Below are 19,263 nucleotides of genomic sequence, written 5' to 3'. Positions count from 1 at the left end.
CAGTTACAGTTTTAGTATGATTTTAAAAAAATGACTGCCTGTTTGATAAAGACGGCTAACAGCTGTGTATCTTGGTCCAAACTGCAAGACAACTCAAATATTCTGAAAGAATACTGCTGAATATGATGGGATTTCAATAGAGCATATATCAAGATATTTGTTTAGGATGACGCCAAACGCACAAATAGGATCACAAGTTGGAGTTCATAAAACCAGACACAAGGCACAGAACATGGCTCTCCCCGAACTGTATTACCACCTTAACATCAAGGAATATGATTGAGAGCGCTTTAGGCAAGTGTATAGCTGTGCAATTTTGGGTTGTTCCACATAATCAGCATGGGAAAAACTGAAAATTATTATTATTTCTTAATTGCTCCAAAACGGTGGTCTTATGCTGGTTTAAAGTCAACATGTAGCGTTAAGCCATGCAGCATTAAAAGATGATTAACTCGTTAGAAGCGCTTCTCAAAATCACACGGAAGAGATGGAAGTAATAAGTTCAAAACTAAATGTTTGGAAGTTCAACAAAGAATTGAATCCATTTGATTTATGGCAGTCGAAGCTTTGTTTGCATGATGTGTTTCCCAGTTGTTATAACAGCCACAAAATGGCACCAAAGTGCAGGGAAATAACAGCTGTGTATCTGGGTCCCAACTGAGTAGGTTTTCCATAAACCTGATGCTCTACACAAGTTAATTAGACAGATGTAAAATGAAAACGGGCATTACATTGATTAAAGTCTGGGGGGCCTTGTGGTTAGTCCACAGAATCAGTGACGAACACACAATTACACCACTGGACTTATGATTTTTCTAGCAGAATTGTTTGCCAAACCAGTCCTCTACAGCCCGGTTCAAGTTTTAACAGTGCAACCTCTTCTTGCAATTTGTATTATCTCAGAAACTTTATCAATAATTTAAAAAATAGTAAACTTAGCAACTGTTTTTAAACACTTTTAAACCAGTTGAGGATATATATAAACGAATCCTTATGGTGCACATGGCAGTACTGAGTCAATAATAGCTTGGCCACACTAGTGTTAAAACCTGCGGTTGCCTGGTGATGATTTTCTTTTTCGGCCTGACTCGTTTGCAGTAGGGGACTGAACTCAGCTGGTTGCCAATTCTGGTTATATTTTATACAAATGTGAAAATTGGGGGCACTTGTTTTTTATTTTGCAGTTAATTTATAATTCTGCAACAACTGTGTAACTATTTGTGGAGACATTTCAGGATTTTTGTTGTAGATCTCTGAATGTAAGCATTCGATGTGAATTTCTATGTATGTAGACGGCAACAGATTTGAAATTTGCTTTGGTTTTTCACAGTTAATTATTGCGTTATCCTAAACAGTATGCATGTGCAGTGATTGCCAGCTTGACCTCATTCGATTGCAAACCGATGGCAGGCTGGCTACACTTTATTGCCATTTTATTGCTGTCTTGATGCACCAATGTGGCTTTGAAGACAGTAACTAACTAGGTCCATGTCTTTGAAGCAACAATCTCGAAGGCAACAAGTTCATTTCGCACTCTCACAGTAATTTTGGTTGTACTGCGGTCTGCAACAACTTGTGTAATATGGTTTAAGAGGCTGAAATGTTTAATTTCCATGTATTATAAAACAGAAAGTAGCAGCATTTGTTCCCATTGAGAAGCTGTCACCAGGAATTCGTTGCTATTTTTGCTTGAAAAATTTCTAATTATTGCCCCATCTGCTACTCATATTACTGCATAACTCATGAGATATGGTTAAAATAAAGAAATCTGTGATGTACAGGCAACAAATATTGCCTCTGTCGCTTGTTGCCATTACTGATGCCACTAATTGTACCTGTAACAATAAATAAGATGTTGTTACTGATAAAAGAGCTTATTACTGATACGGAAATAGAAGTCGGTGGTGTGTGTGTGTGTGTGTTTTTACTGACTTTGCGAGTGTGTGTTTTGTGTGTATGTGTGTTTCATTATTTTGCGGACACAGTAAACTACATCTCCCCAGAAAGCTGCCAGCCCTTAATGAAGGCGAGAGCCTGGTTTGTCCCGTGCTACAGCTGGGACCCAGAGGAACTAGATTTATTGGGTAGGAACCAAACATAGCACCCCTTTCCCTCCTCCCTGCTCCCCTTTCTCCTGTATTTCCCACCTCCCCAAAGGAAACAACATGACTGAGGCTGATTCATGCTGATGGTTTATTTTACCCATCTCTGTTGACTTTGATTTGATAGGTTACAGCATCAGTATGGGTGCCATGTAGTTTTGGGAAGAAATAATCAATATAGTTGGAAGATGGGTCAACCAGCAGCTGATTTGTAATAGCCTCAATGACTTAACAGGCAGAAATTAGTTTTTGCATACAAATTCTTCCTAAAACTACACAGTTTAACTGTGAACTCCATTACAGTTAATTTTCTGCCACTTTCATTTATATATCATTGTATTTTTTTTTTAATTTCAGAAGCTCTCAGTGGGCCTCTGACGTCACTGAATGTAAAGGTTTTGATTGGCTGTTTGGACTGGACTGCGCTTGTTGGGCATGAGCCTTTTTTTCCCTGAAGCCAAGCATCATTCTGCTTCTCATGACTACTGTTATCAGTTTTATGTCATCTCACGATAATTTTATATAATTAATGTCAAAAGCTCTCGGTAGAAAGTGTTATACTGATGACATTTTTATGTGAGCAGGGTTAAGATCCTAAAGCGGTGCCTCAACATTCAATTTTGACTCTGTATGTCCAACAGTACATTTGAGTTAAGCTCAATGAACAAATGAAGCCAAACGAAGACCCAACCAGACTTTCAGGATTAGTTAAAGGGCCTGATCAAAGTATTACTTCAACCATGGGGGAACTAAATCCAGTTTAATGCACAGTTGTGTGCTGTACGTGTTTTATGTCTTCAAAAATTAATCAGGTGTCTTATCTAGACTTAAATCCAAGTGTGACATTTGAAGCTTTATATGCAAGTAAAAAAGGACAAATTTGAGCTGCCAAAACAAAAAACAGTGAGCTCGGCAGCATAAAAAGGCCTGAACATCCAGAGAAGACAAGTTTTGTGGATGATCACAGGATCCTTTCTATGGTTAAGAAAAAAACCCTTTTCAACATCCACTGAGGTAGGCAGTAATAGAATGTAATCTACCATAAAAAGAAAGACTTTACCAAAGAAAATACACCAGAAAGTGCAAATTATTCATCAGCCCTAAAAGGGAAATGAAGAATGGTCATAATGAAAAGCATACAAACCTAGTGAAGGAGCTGTATTGCATGTTTTCAGGGACAGTATCCAATAGCAGTGGATCAATAGTATCCACTTGTATCAAGTCAACTTTACTATGTAGAAAAACTCTTTCTTCCGATGACCATGATAGCCAGCAGTAACCTTGCATGTTTTGTCTTTTATGGCACAAGAAACAAAGCATGCAAAGTTTCCCTAGAAGTGCCAACAGCTTTGAACCCGGGACTTTCTTGCTGTGACACCATCATACTCCTAGTTTTTATTAGTATTTTGTGTTTATTTTATTGCTTTTTTGGTGCTTTTATCAGCACAGAGTTATAGAGCTTTATGAACGTAAAATTGAAGCCACGCACAGTAGTTAAAGCACATGATTTCACCTTTACAAAAGTTTCTTTTTCTCAAAATTGAAGCAGTCCTGTTAGTTTTCTGGGACAGGTGACTTATCGTACCTACAGTGCGCTGAGGTGCGACTGCAATAATTGCTCCTTGTGTCTTTCAACTAGCTCAGTTTGTCTCTAATGCTGGCTCAAATTTATGAAAGTGAATTCTTTCTTCTTTGATTGAGAAAACAGGACATTCAAAAAAAACCAAAAACCTTTTCTATTTCATTTTTAATGTATATACTTACTCAGACAGCTTCACTTTAAACTTACTCTTCAGTTCTACTGCCTACTCTGAGAGTAGTGCATATTCATGTGTCTCTCTTGTGTTGCTATCATGCCTTGTTTAAGTAAGGGCTGTGCAGCTTTCTCCTCCCTCCCCTCATTACATCATGACATCATCTGTCTCGTCAAGTCGTGCAAATTCATTCTGAACGTCCCATCGACCCTGCAGCATGGCCGCCGCTGTGATTATGACGCTTCACTCTCATCAGCAGAACCACATTTCATTCACGACTGTATGTTATTAAAATCAGTGTCTCCACACTTTGTACTTTGTGTAAATTTGGTAATACTTTTTATTTGAATACCATGAATACCGTAGTATCTTCTTAAAGAGTTGTCATTTGAAAACTCTGTCATCGTTTGTCGTTCAGGTTTAGATTTAAATTAATCTAGCACAAACTTCCCTCACCATTCTTATAAGAGAGGACTACACTGTCTGCTCTCCCAGCTGCTCCGATAAAGGCCCTCATTTAAAAAAAAATGTGGAACGTCTTTCCTGAGGGCTTGTCATTTGATTCATGAATGACTTTGAGCATAAAAAATAACTTTGCCTAAGTGGGTTCTAAGAATCACATTTGTAACATAAGCATCTGAAATCAGTGATTATAATCAGCAATCTAAATGAATGTGCAATTTCTCCACAAACAGGTGTTGGTTAAGGAATGGAAAAGCAGACTGAAGCCAGGCATCTTGTGTTATTTTATGGATCAAATCGTGAATTGACAAAAAACAAACATGAAAGAGTTTGGACAGAAGCAGAGATGTATAAAGTTCAGAACACTTATGTGCCTTGAACTGCAATAGCCCAACATGATTTTTAAGAAACCCCTTTACATCAAGTTAGAGAAAATTTGCTGATGAGCATTACATTTCAAGTTACTACTGAAATGTGTGGTTTTTGTGTTTACTTTAGATTTTTACTATGACTTTACTATCAGTCCATTTTAGAAAAGAGGCCCCAGCTCCTAAAAACAAATGGTAGAGTGGTATCTTTCGTTTTGGCTTACATACTTACTTGTCATGCCAATCAGTCAAAGTCAAAGTCAAACAATGATATTTCCTCGACATATACCTTACCAGGCCTGTGATAGTGGAGATCCCTCATTTTGGCTCGATGCGGGGCCAGGAGAGAGAGCTGATCCTGCTGCGCAGTGAGAACGGAGAAACCTGGAAGGAGCATCTGTACGACTGCAAGACTGACGACCTCAATCAGCTCCTCAATGGCATGGACGAAGGTGAAAAAAGTGTTCTAACTTTGTTTCGCTATGCTAGCATCTGCAGCACTAAACACCTAAACCACAAGTACTTCGGTTTCTGTTTTAGAGCAAGCTGTGGTAAAAGTTAGCGCATTAATGAGCAAACACTGAAATAAACTGAAGCAACACCCTGATGATAACTGGCTCAAGCTGATTGGAGTGCGTGTAAAATATGTATGACAAACAGGTTGATTTCTGTGCCGAATAATGAGATACTTGGCTTAATTTGGAGGAAACCCAAAAATAATTCACATGGAGTAAATGACCTGATTAAATTGCATAGAAATCAGATAAAACATCAAACGAGCTTGATCACAGACTACTTCTAGTACAGCGAACATACATTGGCAAATATTTCAAGATTTTAAGATCATTCTGGGATTTAATCTGAAAAATGCCTGTAAGTGTTTGTAAGTCTGTAAGTGCACATTTTTGTGATTACAGAATGTGATACTGAGGGACTGCGCTTGTGTTTGTAGTCAGTGAAATAACTAAAGATTTTAAAGTTTACTCCATGAGGTCGTTTTTTCCCTTTTTTCCCCCATTTCATTTATTTGATTTCTTTTCATTCCCTGTAGAACTGGACAGTCCCAACGAGCTGGAGAGGAAGAGAATCTGCCGCATTATCACCAAGGATTTCCCGCAATACTTTGCAGTAGTGTCTCGTATCAGACAAGAGACGCACCAGATGGGACCAGAGGGCGGGACTCTGTGCAGTCGCAGCGTCCCATTGGTTCAGGCTTCCTTTCCAGAGGGAGCACTAACCAAGAAAATCAAGGTTGGATTGCAGGTGAGTTTGAGAGATGTAAACATTTGCTTTTTCAGTTTAACTGCAAGAGTTTATGATGTATAGACAAAATCACACACAGTACTATATATGTACAGTAAGGCTACAAAAATAAAACAACAAAATCCTCCTTCCCTGTTGGCTCTGCTATCCCAGGCTCAGCCAGTACCTGATGAGGCCGTGAAGAAAATCCTTGGTAATCGAGCAACCTTCAGCCCCATTGTTACTGTGGAGCCAAGAAGAAGGAAGTTCCATAAACCAATCACCATGACAATCCCAGTCCCGCCCCTCTCAGGGGAGGGGCTTACAAATGGCTACAAAGGAGACTATACTCCCTCCCTGCGCCTTCTCTGTAGCATCACAGGTATATGTGTTTTTTAGATGCCAAGAGAAGAAATATTTGAAAGTAACAACATTTGGGCCAGTCAGCATTTCTCCTGAAATAATGTTTCTTTATTGTTAATGAGAATTATTACTCAAAATCGTGTCTTTGTTGTTTGAATTAGATATTTCCATTTAGAAACATTGTAGAACAGGACATTGCTTCATTACTTTACATTCTTGTCGATTAAAATTAGTGTAATAATTCTGGTCTGTGACCTGTTTTAAGTAAGTAAGGCCCATTCCTTCCTTCCTTACTACTTTTAACATGAAAATGCTACACAATGCTTAAACTTGGTGACAACCGCCCTTTTAAATTCTGACCTAACTAGCAAAGCCACTTGTGCTAACTGTAACTCTGAAATATCTCAGCCATGAACAACCCGTGGTAGATGTTTAGTCGGTGGCTGCTAGAGCAAACAAGACTCTCCGATCTGATATTTGTAATATAAGTGCAATGTAAAACTCACAGTGAGAATGAACATTTCTGTGAAATGTTAAACTTTTGAGATCAACATCATATTTCACATTTTTCTAACAAAAAGTGAATGAATAGCATTTAGGTAATTATCCAATACTTTAATAACATTTGCATCTTACATGTCTTAAAGCATGTCAAGTTGAAAGTGGAATAGACATAAAGAAGAGCCTGATTTTTCCTAAACTTTATCTGGATAATTATCTGCCAGGTGGTACATCACCAGCACAGTGGGAAGACATCACAGGCACAACTCCTCTCACCTTTGTGAATGACTGTGTCTCCTTCACCACTAATGTTTCTGCCAGGTGAGATCAATTTTTCAAGTCATACGTTTATATTTATGCATATATTAATCTCTGTCTTAAACACTGATCACTTTACTTGCTTCTTGTGCAGGTTCTGGTTAGCAGACTGCCACCAGATACCAGAGACGGTGGGCCTGGCCACACAGCTCTACAGGGAGCTGATCTGTGTGCCCTACATGGCCAAGTTTGTGGTGTTTGCTAAGATGAATGACTCAGTGGAGTCCAGCCTGAGGTGCTTCTGTATGACGGATGACAAGGTGGATAAAACCCTGGAGCAGCAGGAGAACTTTGAGGAGGTGGCCAGAAGCAAAGACATAGAGGTATGAGGGTTAAGTGAAGTAAATACAACTGATGTTACTTTTACTTTCATTATTCCCCAAGTCCTATCAAGTATAACTCGTAGTACAGTTTAATCTATTATGGAATATTTTGTCATCTGTAAATTTATACTTTTTGGAACGTATCAATGATTATGATGAAAGCATTATAATTATTCTGTGAGGTTATTATAATGCTCTGGATCTACACACATGTCTAGAGCATTAGGAAAATTAGAAAGAAAATGGAAAATGCTGCTGAGGGTGGTGATAAGGACAACATAATCGAATAAAAGAAAATGAATAAAGTTAAGAAATGAAGGAATTTAATAGTTTGATCAACTGGAAGAAAATAAGATTTAATTTTGCACTCCTTAGTTAACTAAAATAAATGTATATTTATTGCTGCATTAGGTTTTTGAAACGTCTGACAGCGTGCAATCAGTTTCAGTGCTTAACACTTTATCACAGAAACATTTCTTTATCTCTATTCTTGTAAATTTGTTTTATATTTTTATGTTAACTATGAATGCTGTTTGTTTTATTCAGGTTCTGGAGGGCCGGCCTATATATGTGGATTGTTATGGGAACTTGGCTCCCCTGACCAAAGCTGGTCAGCAGTTAGTTCTTAACTTCTACGCCTTCAAGGAGAACCGTCTGCCTTTCTGCGTCAAGGTACCTTAACATGTGCTCCAGCACCACCAGCACCTTTTGGCTAGGCTAGAATACAATGTTGGCTTAGTGCAGTCCAAATACAGGGTAAAAGCTGCAGTAATGGTTAAGTTAGTTCTATTGTTGTTTACTGCCTTTACTGCTCTTATTCATATTCAAAACCCAGTTCCTATTCTCTGGCTAAAGTCGTTAAATTAATCATTCTTCTTGTGTCATTTTGCACATCATTAATGTTAAAACTACACTTCTGTGTTAATTATTTTACCACATCACTGTAACAAAAATGAACAGTACTAAAGCAGAAAAGTGTGACTATTTTTTATGTTACACTCAATTTCTTAGCATCTTTCCTCCATCTGATGTAACATGGTTTCAATCGGTGGTGTAGATGAAGCAGGTGGACAGGTGAACAAAGGTGATGCGACCATGATAAGGTGGAGATAAAGGTCACATGAATGAATGAGTTGAAAGCAGAATGACAGATGAGCACTGAGATTTAAAGGGCACAAACTGAGGCGGATTGGCTCATAAAAAGCAGATGTAAAAATAAAAATTGAGAAACAAAATTGTTGGAAAGTTGAAGCGAAGCCCAAACACCCAGGAATAGTGAATACAAATATTTTTTTACTGAATTTATGAATAAGCTTTCATGAGTTTGGTTAAAATTTCTTGTGTTGGCATATCCATTAGACTTCCAGGGGTCAATCCTGGAAGGCTACTGGTGAACCTTTTTTCCTCTTATAAAAGCACCATAACAGATGAGAATTTGGTCAGGTGGAAGTATATTGACCAAATGTTGATTACATATAAAGTCTATGGAAAGATGCAAATCAAGGAAAATTCACATGAATTTGCACCAGTTGACACAAAAAGAGATTCCCCCACAGACCATGGACCATCCCGATCCCCATTTCTACTCCTCCTCCCATTGGATGTGAACATTTTGTGTATTTAATTACGTGTTTTTGTGAAAATAAAATGATAAGATTCCTTTATAAGGTGTTCTAGGTGCATACAAGGTAAAAATGGGCAATTTTGGCCTGTTTGTAGATAGTTTCTAGGCATAAAGGCAAATAAAGTATATACCACTAATACCCTAGTGCTGATAAAAAAAAAATGTATATATATTTATATTAAAGTAAATCTGCAGTAACTACCACATTGTAAAAGTAAGGAGTTCAAAAAGAACCATTTTCTCACTGTAGGTCAGAGATCCCAGTCAAGAGCCGTGTGGTCGTCTCACTTTCCTGAAAGAATGTAAGATCATGAAAGGCCTTCCACAAACTGCCGTGTGCAACCTGAACATCACGCTTCCCGCAGTGAAAAAGGTAAGGTAGCATACACCCACCATTCTCTGTTGTCACATCCATAACCATATTCATGGTTAGGGTAGTTTCAGCCCCAGATAGATGAAAGACAGAAAGACTTTGGCCAAATTGCCGCCACTGTGTCTTTTATCTGTTTAAAGCTTCTCTCTGTGTATATCGGTTCCATCTACAGTGGATTCTTGTCATTGGCTGTTTCATTTTGTTCCTACTCGCCTTTTGATTTGGATGCTTTTTGGCTGAGGGCTTGTGTGCAATGGTTTTTAGTTATCAGGCTGGCTTTTCGTGGCTTCATTTTGCTGCTGAATGTTGGCGCTTTATGCTCTTTTTTTTTTTTTGTTTGGTCTGTTTTTATTTTTTGGGTTTTTGCTTTTTCCTTTGCTTAAGTGGCTCTCTTCTGAGTTGGAGCTTCTGTCAATCACTCCTTTTTCACCCCCTGTTTCTTTTCCCCCTGCTTTCCATTATGTTACTCCCCCTGTTCCTGCAATGCATCTTGGGAACCAGGAAACGGAGTCAGATGCCGAGGATGAGGTAAACCACACCCTCCCCACCCTGTGTTGTCCTCTGCGCTAGACCTATAGTGGCCCTGCTCTGCTCTCATAGCCTTATTTTTTCCACTTCTATAAGGGCATTACAGGCTTCTTCAAAGCAACTTTTAGCTGCTCAGTTTTGCATGATATATGGTAGAAATGAAAAACTACTTGTCTTGTGTCCACTCCTTATCCCTTGCGTTCTATAGTATGTGATACAAATGGCTCTAGAGTTTACTTGTTCTTAAGATTTAGCATGTATTAACACTAGCTCCAAACTCATTATTTTCATTTTTAAGTACATGCAGTAGATAGTTTGTAGGCTTAGCTTGACAAACTCAAGCTAAAAGACTAGCTTGGCACATTTAATCTAAATAGTATTAGCACTTCCTAAATAGAAGATTAAAACCTCTTGAATACTCTTTAAGGAGTTGTTGGTGGTGCCATATTTTGCAGTCATATATGGGCTTTGTATTTAATGTCAGTGCAGACTGAAGGGTTTGCTTTAATTTGACATTGCAAGGTCCAGTTGTTGCTCATTTGGCAGCAATAGTCAATGTAGGGTGACCTAGAACTGATAGGTTTTTGTGTTGTTTGCTATTGTTGCAGACTGAAAAGCCAGATCGACAACGTCATACCTTTGCATCCCTAGCCTTACGTAAGCGCTACAGCTATCTGGCCGAGCCTGCACTGAGTGAGTTTGACATCTTCACTAACAAACCCTGTAATGAATTTAATTATGCCAAGTTTCGTGGATAAGTTAGTTAATTAACAGCTTTAATTAACCTGTAAAATACGTAATCGATATGTAGATCGGTGTGACTTATTTAATGTGCAAATGCATTATTTCTCATCCTACATGACACGCACTGTCCACATGCTTGTTTACAAAGTGGTATATATTTTTGCATGGGTCAGTAAGTGGTTTTGAGTTTCTGTGCCATGCTTGCCCACATTGTGAGTTGTTGTTCTTCTGGGTTGATTTCCACTGCTGTGTTATACAAGTCAAATTTTTTCTTTGACTTACCAGCACCATGGTAATAGGCATTTTGGATGGAGGTCAAAGTAAAAAAATTTCTGTATTTCTTTTGTCCCCTCTGAGTTTAAAGCTCTTTTTGGCTTTGTGATGAAGTAGCAGTTTTGTGTGGGACAAAAATGCATGTCAGAGGTCTTGAGTTTGGCTTTCTTTCAGGTGTTTATTTTAAGTTTTACCACAGTCTTTGCTTGTCACCAATTTGATGCTGCATGACAAAATGGGCCAAAACTTTAGTCTTGGAAAACACATTTTGTCATATTTGTTTTAAGAGAAAATGAAAATGGAACCTTCAACAGCCATTGGCTCTGTTGGATCACAGTTTCTAAATTGTCTGAGGAATCTGTCATCATGTACTTTTTGGACCAAACAGATAAAAGGCACTTAAAAAAGCGGATTGAAATTAGAGCCAGTACCCAAATGTTGATATTAGAGTTTCTAAAGTCCAAAGAGAGAAGTTGTTTTTGTGCTTATCCTGGTGCATTTGTCTTGCCATTTTTTCTGTTGTCAGTTGTTGGTCTACGCCATTGTCTTTGGAAATTTACTTTGCTGCTGTGTGTGCTCTCTTCTGTTTATTTCTTCTGTTGTTTTTGCTGTTTTTTGATTCATCTGCCAAACAGAAATCACACAGGAACACAACTGTTTGTTTTTTTTACGCCATCTTTAGTCTGTAATTAAATTTCTTACCTCATGTAACTGTTATTGTTCCTTATTTAATACTAGGACTGTTTTACTGACCAACTCTTCCTCCTCTGATCTCCTCTTCTTTCACATTTTTTTCTCCTTTACCTTCCCCAACATGATTTTCTGTTTATCTTTACTGTTCTGCATTTTTGTTGTTATTTTTTTGCCATTCCTTCTTCATCATTGTTTCTATGAATTCACCTGAAGAAACAGCAGTTGAACGAAGCGCAGCAACAAGAGCATTGCCTGCTGGTTACCCTCACAAACCTATCTTTCCAACCAGACCTTGCCCACCATGGTCGACTGCTCCTATTACCGTCCCTGGCCAAACAAGGCCCGTCGGAATGGGGGGTGCCCTCATCTCTACCGATTCACCGGCAGCCTCACCAGCTGCTTCTCCACTGAAATCTACTTGGCCCCTCTCAGCCCCATCAGCTGCATGTCCCACAACTATAAAAGTTCCACCAGCGCTTACCCTGTCATCCCCAGTCAAATCTGCCAGTGACATAGCGTCCTCATCCCCCATCCGTTCTTACAGGACTATGCCCTCACCCATTAAAACTGTAGTCCAGCAGGGTCAGTACCCTGTCCAGGGATCTACCAGCCTTGTGTCCTCTGGAAGTCCATGCAAACCTGCCACTGATCCAGCTTCTATCAAAAGTCTTGCTTCAGCATATACATCAAGGACTTCTCCACTTCACTCAATGCCCAATGGTTATATACCAGAAAGGTCTCCAGCTCCTGTTCCTTCTACAGCATCACCAAAGACATCGTACAGCATGTACAGTTCTAATCTACCTTTTAAAACTGCCCTTGGGTCCACAGTTGTGACAGATGCAGGGGCGCATACCCTGTCTTCTGTTAAAAGCATCTCCAGTCTGTCCTCTTTGAAAACCTCTGTAGACTCAACACTCTCATCCCGTGGAGGGAGGACATCCATCTCATCTCTCTCTTCCACTGGCCAAACAACCATTGCTTCTTCAGAATTGTCCATGATGAATGGATCTGTCTCACCTGTAAAATATCCATCCTCTTCGTCCACTCCATCCTCCCCTTCTTCACGCCTTATTTCAGAGAGAAGTAGCAGCCTTCAAGAGAGGATCCAGGCCACCACCCAGGCAGCAACCTCTGGTGTCAGCGCAGCCATAAATGAGGCTATAGACTCGTACTCTGTCTCAGGCTACGGTACTCTTAAGTCACTGTCGTCCTCGCGTAGATCTGCAACAGCAAGCTCTGCTTATGGTTCTCTGAGATCTGTAGCTGCCTCCCCAAACACGGCAGTTTCGTCTAATACAATGACTGTGCCTGTCTATTCACTGGTTAATGTCATCCCAGAGACCCCTGCCAAACCAGGACCTGGGTCTCTTAAGATGGCTCTTCCCGACTCCTCTCGCACCTCATCATCTCTATCTTCCTCTTTGTCTTCCTGTGTTACTACAACAAAAATAAATTCCCAGTTAAAATCCCCTCCATTTATCACACCACCCATCATCCACCCGACTGCAGCTTCTAACCAGGAGATATTGAAAGATGTAGCAGACATGAAACAAGATCTGATTAGGATGACAGCTATTCTGCAGACAGACACACAGACTGCAGCTAAAACTGTCCAAACTTCACATACTGGCACTCCCAAAGAGACTAAGTTAGAGGAAGAGGAGCCATATACTCTGGTGGAGAAAGTAAAAGAAGATTTAGTCAAAGTCAGTGAGATATTACAGAAAGATATCATTAGTGAAGCTAAAGAAAGAGCCTCAGAGGACGAATGGGAAGAATTTTCCAAAGATGAGATTGAAGAGGCACAAAGAAGTGCCATCTCAGACTATTACCCTCCTTTTGATGAACACACACTTTTACTTAAGCACCAGTCAAGCAAAGAGTTAGACTTGGCTAAAGTAGTAGACTTTTTAACAAATGATATCGGTGCTAGCTCTCTCTCAAAAATGGCAGAGCTGAAATGTAAGTATGAGGAAGAGGCAAAAAGAGATGGGGAAGAGAAACAGAAACGTGTTCTCAAGCCATCCATGTCAATACAGGAGCACAAACTCAAAATGCCTCCACCAGTTTCAGGCATGCTCAGATCTCCCTCAGAGAAGGACCTAAGCAAACTTGCTGAGTCATATCAAGGGTCGGACACTATATTGGAATCGCCAGAGGATCTGTCTCATGAGCAGGATAAGAGTCCTCTGTCAGACAGTGGGTTTGAGACCAGGAGTGAAAAGACACCCTCTGCTCCCCAAAGTGCAGAGAGCACAGGACCTAAGCCTTTATTCACAGATTCCCCTATCCCCCCCTGCGTAACAGAGACCAGGACTGAAGTAGTCCATATTAGGAGCTATGAGCAGCCTGATGAGCTTTGTGAGCCTGGACTAATGGAAGAGGCTGCAACTGCTCTCCCTGCCATAGAACCACCTGAAGCAATTTCAGCAAGCTCCAGCAAAGCCCTACAGATGAAAATGCCCGAAGATGACTCAATGAAAAGCATGTGTCTTAAAGAGGAAACCCACATTACTACTACTACCAGAATGGTTTATCATAAGCCCCAACTGACTGATGGTGCAGAGATGATAGAGGAGGCAATGTCAGTTAGAGATATCATGAAAGCTTTCCAGTCAGGTAGGGATCCATCTAAAGATTTCGCAGGTCTTTTTGAACACAAAGCTAGCCAGGATTCTGTCAAAGGTGATGAGCTCACTCCTAGATTTCTTGACAGAGATGTTAAATCCAAACCCAAAGTTGAAAGGATAATTGAGGTTCATATTGAGAAGGGCCACAGCACTGCAGAACCGACTGAGGTCATTATCAGGGAAACCAAGAAACACCCCGAGCTTTATGTTTACAAAGGTGATCGGGGGATAAAGGAACTGACTGATTATGATGAAGCCCAACAAGAAGAAGAGGAGCTTGCTGTTGAAGAATCCCTGCCCACCTTTCTGGAAACATCTCGTGTTAATACGCCGGTGTCACAGGAAGAAGACAGTCGTCCGAGTTCTGCTCAACTCATAGCAGATGATTCATATAAAGCACTTAAATTGTTGAGCCAGCAGTCCATAGAATACTGTGATGATGAGCTATCAGAGATCCGAGGCGAGTCGTACAGGTTTGCTGAGAAAATGCTTCTCTCTGAAAAACTTGATGCGGCATCACTGAGCCACTCTGACACAGAGGATTCAGCACTGGTTTGTGACAAAATCCGCCACCTGGGTACTGAAGAAAGTAGTAGCCGTAGCACTGAGGGTGCAAGTCAACAGCAAGGAAGCCCCAAAAGAGAGTTTGTCTCAAAGTCATCAAAAGATGGGTCTCCTAAATCTGCTAAATTCCTGCACAGGGATGATCCATCTCAGTTTGATAAGGTAACAGTGCTCCATTACTCCACAGAACAGGGCAGCCCTAAACATGCAGTTTGGATGCGTTTTACAGAGGATAAACATGACAGGAGCAGGGATAAGTTACTTTATGAGGATAGGGTGGACCAAACTGTAAAGGAAGCTGAAGAAAAACTCAGTGAGGTCTCACAGTTCTTCCGTGATAAAACGGAAAAGCTCAATGATGAGCTTCAGTCTCCTGAGAAAAAGCCTATAAAGCGAGAGCTCAAGGATCCCAGGTCCTGGCCTAGCTCACCCAGCAGCAGTCCAGAGAAAACCCAGCAGAAACCCAAAGCAGAAGAGGTGTTCAGTAAAAGCAAACTCAGGGAGCCTTCAGTTGGTAAAATGTTTGGCAGCACCACAGCAGCTGAAAAGAAAAGCTCTAGTCTACCAAGCAGCCCACAGAAAACTGTTCTCTCTCATACTAGTGAGGATAAAATCAAACAACAGACAAAGTCCTGTGTGTCTGAACCCTCCTCTCCTGCTCATGTAAAATCAACATCCAAAGTGAGTGAAGTGAGAAAGAAGTTTGAATCGGAGGCTCAAAAAGTTAGTCAAAGTCAGTCTAGTCCAGCCAAAATTCCTCCTCCAGTACAGCCAAAACCGTCAATAAAGAAATTGCAGGAGAGCAAACTTCCCGTTTATCAGTTTTTTGCAGGAGGAAAAGTGTCTAAAGCATCTGAAACTTCAGAAGAAGTAAGCCCAAAAAAGGATGCTGAGAAGGACACAAATGGAAGTAAACCTGGTTTGATATCAGCATGCCCAAAAGTCCCCAAACTAGACAAGCCACCTAACAAAAACATCCCAGATGCCTCTGTACAAATCATTGAAACAAAGACAGACAAAGTAGGCACTAAAGGGAAGGCTAGTCCATCCAGTGCAACTCAGGCAATTAAAGAAAGCAATAAAAGTCAGAAAGCTCAATCACCTATAATTCCTGACAGTGCTAAAATTCCAGAAAAAGCCACTGACAGTAAAAAATACCAACAAGTTACAAAAAGTGAAAGTGCTTCCAAAGAAATTATAACTGAGCTATTCAAAAAGGATGCAGAGGAAACACTAAATAAAAATCTTAGAAAAAAGACAGAATCTCAAATTCCTGTTAGAAATACATCCCTCTCTTTAGATAATGACCTCACTAAGAAACCAACAATAACTAGACCCTCACAGATACCAACACTACCTAAAACCAAAGTACAAAGTCATGAGACAGTCCCAGCCAAAACAGATCTAACCTTTGAAATTCTTGATAATGCACCCAAAGATTCAAATTCCAATAACCTTCCTAGCCCCATAGAAATGTTGGAGAAAGCCATTACACCTCCAGCTGCTACAACAACCAGAGAGAACTTCAAAGGCATAAAAACATTACCTGTTTATGTTGGCGTTCAGGTGGGTAGACAGGCAGAGAGGGAAGCTAAAGGAGCACTGTACAATGTCAAACAAAAATCAAACTTAGCCCTAAGCCCCATAAGCCCAGATGATGACACACTAGAGCAGGTTTCTTTCATTGACAGCTCGGGAAAAAGTCCCATTACACCAGAGACTCCCAGCTCGGAGGAGGTCAGCTATGATCTCACATGCAGGACCCCTGATGGCTTTATGGGATTCTTGCCAGGGAAACCAAGCCCCATCATGGAGGTATCTGAGGAATCAGAGGGAGATGACCAGGGCAAGGTTTTCTCTTTTAAAGAGGCCCTACCAGAAAGTAAAACCAGTATTTACTCTACCCAAGCAGACATAGCTAATGCCAATAAGGAAGAAATAAAAACTGATAATCAACACGAGTTGAGCGTCAGCAATTTAAACCAACATGAAAGAGTCACTGGCATGCATGACGAAATAACAGGACAGGAGAAGCAACAAGCATCAAAAGACAAAGGTATTGCATATATTGAGTTCCCTCCCCCTCCTCCTCTGGACTCAAGTTCAGAAATGTCAGACCCAGAGAGAAAAGGTTCCTGTGCTTCTTCCGAGACCGAGACGGAAATGATGGAGGTGAATTTGCAGGAAGAACATGACAAGCATTTCCTGATCGAGCCAATTATACGAATACAGCCCCCATCCCCAGTGCCCCCTGGGGCAGATGACAGTCAGTCAAATGCTGATGAAGAGGATGATGAATCAATCTTCCAACCCATTCCTTGCAAGAAATTCACTTCTAAAGTTTCTGAGGAGGAGGACAAAAAGAAAGAGAAGGAAAAGGCATCTAAATCCAAAAAACATGACAAAAATGGAAATGGGCCCAATGGTGGCACCAATGGCACTAATGGTTCTAGTAATGGTTCAAAAGTTTCAAATGGCAAAGGAGAGGACTATGAATGTGAACAAAATGGAAATGACCAGTCAATTACAGACTGTTCAATTGCTACCACGGCTGAATTTTCTCATGACACTGATGCGACAGAAATAGACTCCCTCGATGGATATGAACTCCAAGATGAGGATGATGGCCTGTGTGAGCAGGCAGACTTACGGCTGTTTGGTCTTCCAGACAGCCGGAGAGATGTCTGGGCAACAGATACATTTAGGTCCTCTGATCGCTCTTTTCCCCAGACTAAACTGGAGGTTATTGAAGAGGAAAAAACCCCAGAGGAATGTCAAAAGGATATTATTGGCAAAGAGATACCCTCAAATGGTGGAAAGACTGATGGTGTTAGTAAAGATGGAGCTACAAGTCAGGAACAAAAACATTCAGATAAAGAGGGGTTTTCAGACACTTACTTTAGTTATAAGATAGAAGAGGAGTTTAATTCTCCTTTTAAGACTGTTGCCACCAAAGGGCTGGACTTTGACCCTTGGCCCAGTAAAGGTGGAGAAGAAGTCGTTGATATGGGAGGGACACGGGGAAACAATGGTGAGCCTAAGCCTTTTGGACTGGCAGTTGACGACCAGTCCCAGGCCACAACACCAGACACTACCCCAGCCCGAACTCCAACGGATGATAGCACGCCGACGAGCGAGCCAAATCCATTCCCCTTCCATGAAGGGAAGATGTTTGAGATGACACGCAGTGGGGCGATTGACATGAGCAAGAGGGACATGGTGGAGGAGAGGCTCCAGTTTTTTCAGATTGGTGAGCATTATTACGCAGCGGGCAGGTACAGGGTCAGGGACACTGAAGTAGATGGGAGGGAGCAGTTTTATATTCAGGAACCCACAAATACCTTCTCAGTCCCCCATGTACCCATTCAGACTACTACTGTCCAACTAGAAATATCAAATCAGGCTAGCAGTTATAGCACATGCACAAACTCATCCTATAACACCAAGCCTAAATTCTCCACTTTTAGAACTGAATTCAACCTGTCATCTGATAAAACATCCAGTGCCTCAAATAGCACTGCTAAAAGTGGAACACCAAGCACCTTTGATCATTGTAAAGACAAAACCTCAGGGGCAAATGTAGATAGTTTTTACCATGTAACATCAAATTACACAGATTATTTTAATTTTTGTGCATCAAACATTACTCCAGATAAGTCGAAACAGACGGATAATTTGGCCTGTACCTCGGAGTTTCAAAACACAGTTTACCAAAGCACAGATTATTCTTCTGCACCTTCGCAACAGATTAGAAGTTTGCAAACATCGAGCGACAATATCAGTAGCAATATCCCCGAGTACCATTCAGATGTCTTTCAGACTGGCAGTGTCATGTACAATGTGTTGTCGTCTTTAAGATCCACTCTGCAAGAGGTCAGCAGGATCGAAGCTTCCTTCAGCCAGTTAGATGAAAGCAGAAGTGAAGGCAGGGGTTTTTCTAATGTAGCAATAATAAACACTGAAGCCAAAAAGGTCAAAAGCCAGATATTCAAGTCCAGGTTACCGCTGAGGGTACCCTGCCAAAAACTATGCAGTCATAGTCAGCCAGTGACGAAAGACAAGTCACAAAAAAATGATAAAGTCCTACTTAGGAAACATGGACTACTTAAAATCAGGGAACGATTAGATCCTTTTAAGACTTTATTACCAAGGTCGAAAATTCCAGTATTAAAAGCCATTAAATACCCTTCTTATTTGCAAGAGCAGAAGCAGGTCAGTACTAAATCTACAGTTAGGGGTAGGAGCAATAACTCTGCCAGGGATGGTAAGCAGCTAACTAAAAGCAAACCCATTTTGATAAAAACCGCCAGTAGAAGTACAACAAAAGAGATGGGGAAAAAGAACAGCTCAGTGTCAAAATGTTTTAAAGCAAAGTCTGTCAGTAGCCAGATAGTCAAG

The 19,263-nt window shown here is 40.6% G+C and overlaps 1 protein-coding gene across 22 annotated transcripts in view; it reads left to right on the top strand.

Moving 5' to 3' along the window:
• The window catches only part of LOC309712972 (ankyrin-3-like), a 158,271-nt gene that overhangs the window by 120,998 nt on the left and 18,010 nt on the right, over positions 1-19,263 (top strand). For 12 of the 22 annotated variants that reach the window (XM_082544231.1, XM_082544229.1, XM_082544242.1 and 9 more), the window contains 9 exons: positions 4,984-5,138; positions 5,738-5,949; positions 6,103-6,310; positions 7,017-7,113; positions 7,205-7,433; positions 7,980-8,105; positions 9,308-9,430; positions 9,932-9,958; positions 10,567-10,651. In XM_082544231.1, the coding sequence (XP_082400357.1) occupies positions 4,984-5,138; positions 5,738-5,949; positions 6,103-6,310; positions 7,017-7,113; positions 7,205-7,433; positions 7,980-8,105; positions 9,308-9,430; positions 9,932-9,958; positions 10,567-10,651 (1,262 nt within the window). Of the gene's footprint in view, positions 1-4,983; positions 5,139-5,737; positions 5,950-6,102; positions 6,311-7,016; positions 7,114-7,204; positions 7,434-7,979; positions 8,106-9,307; positions 9,431-9,931; positions 9,959-10,566; positions 10,652-11,940; positions 18,116-19,263 lie in introns of those variants that run through there. The other 10 variants (XM_082544235.1, XM_082544234.1, XM_082544226.1 and 7 more) reach the window with 7 other exon arrangements.

The sequence above is a fragment of the Aulonocara stuartgranti genome, assembly GCF_965226115.1.
Source record: "Aulonocara stuartgranti genome assembly, chromosome: 8".
NCBI classification, from domain to species: Eukaryota; Metazoa; Chordata; class Actinopteri; order Cichliformes; family Cichlidae; genus Aulonocara; species Aulonocara stuartgranti.
This window is presented reverse-complemented; position numbering and strand designations above follow the sequence as displayed.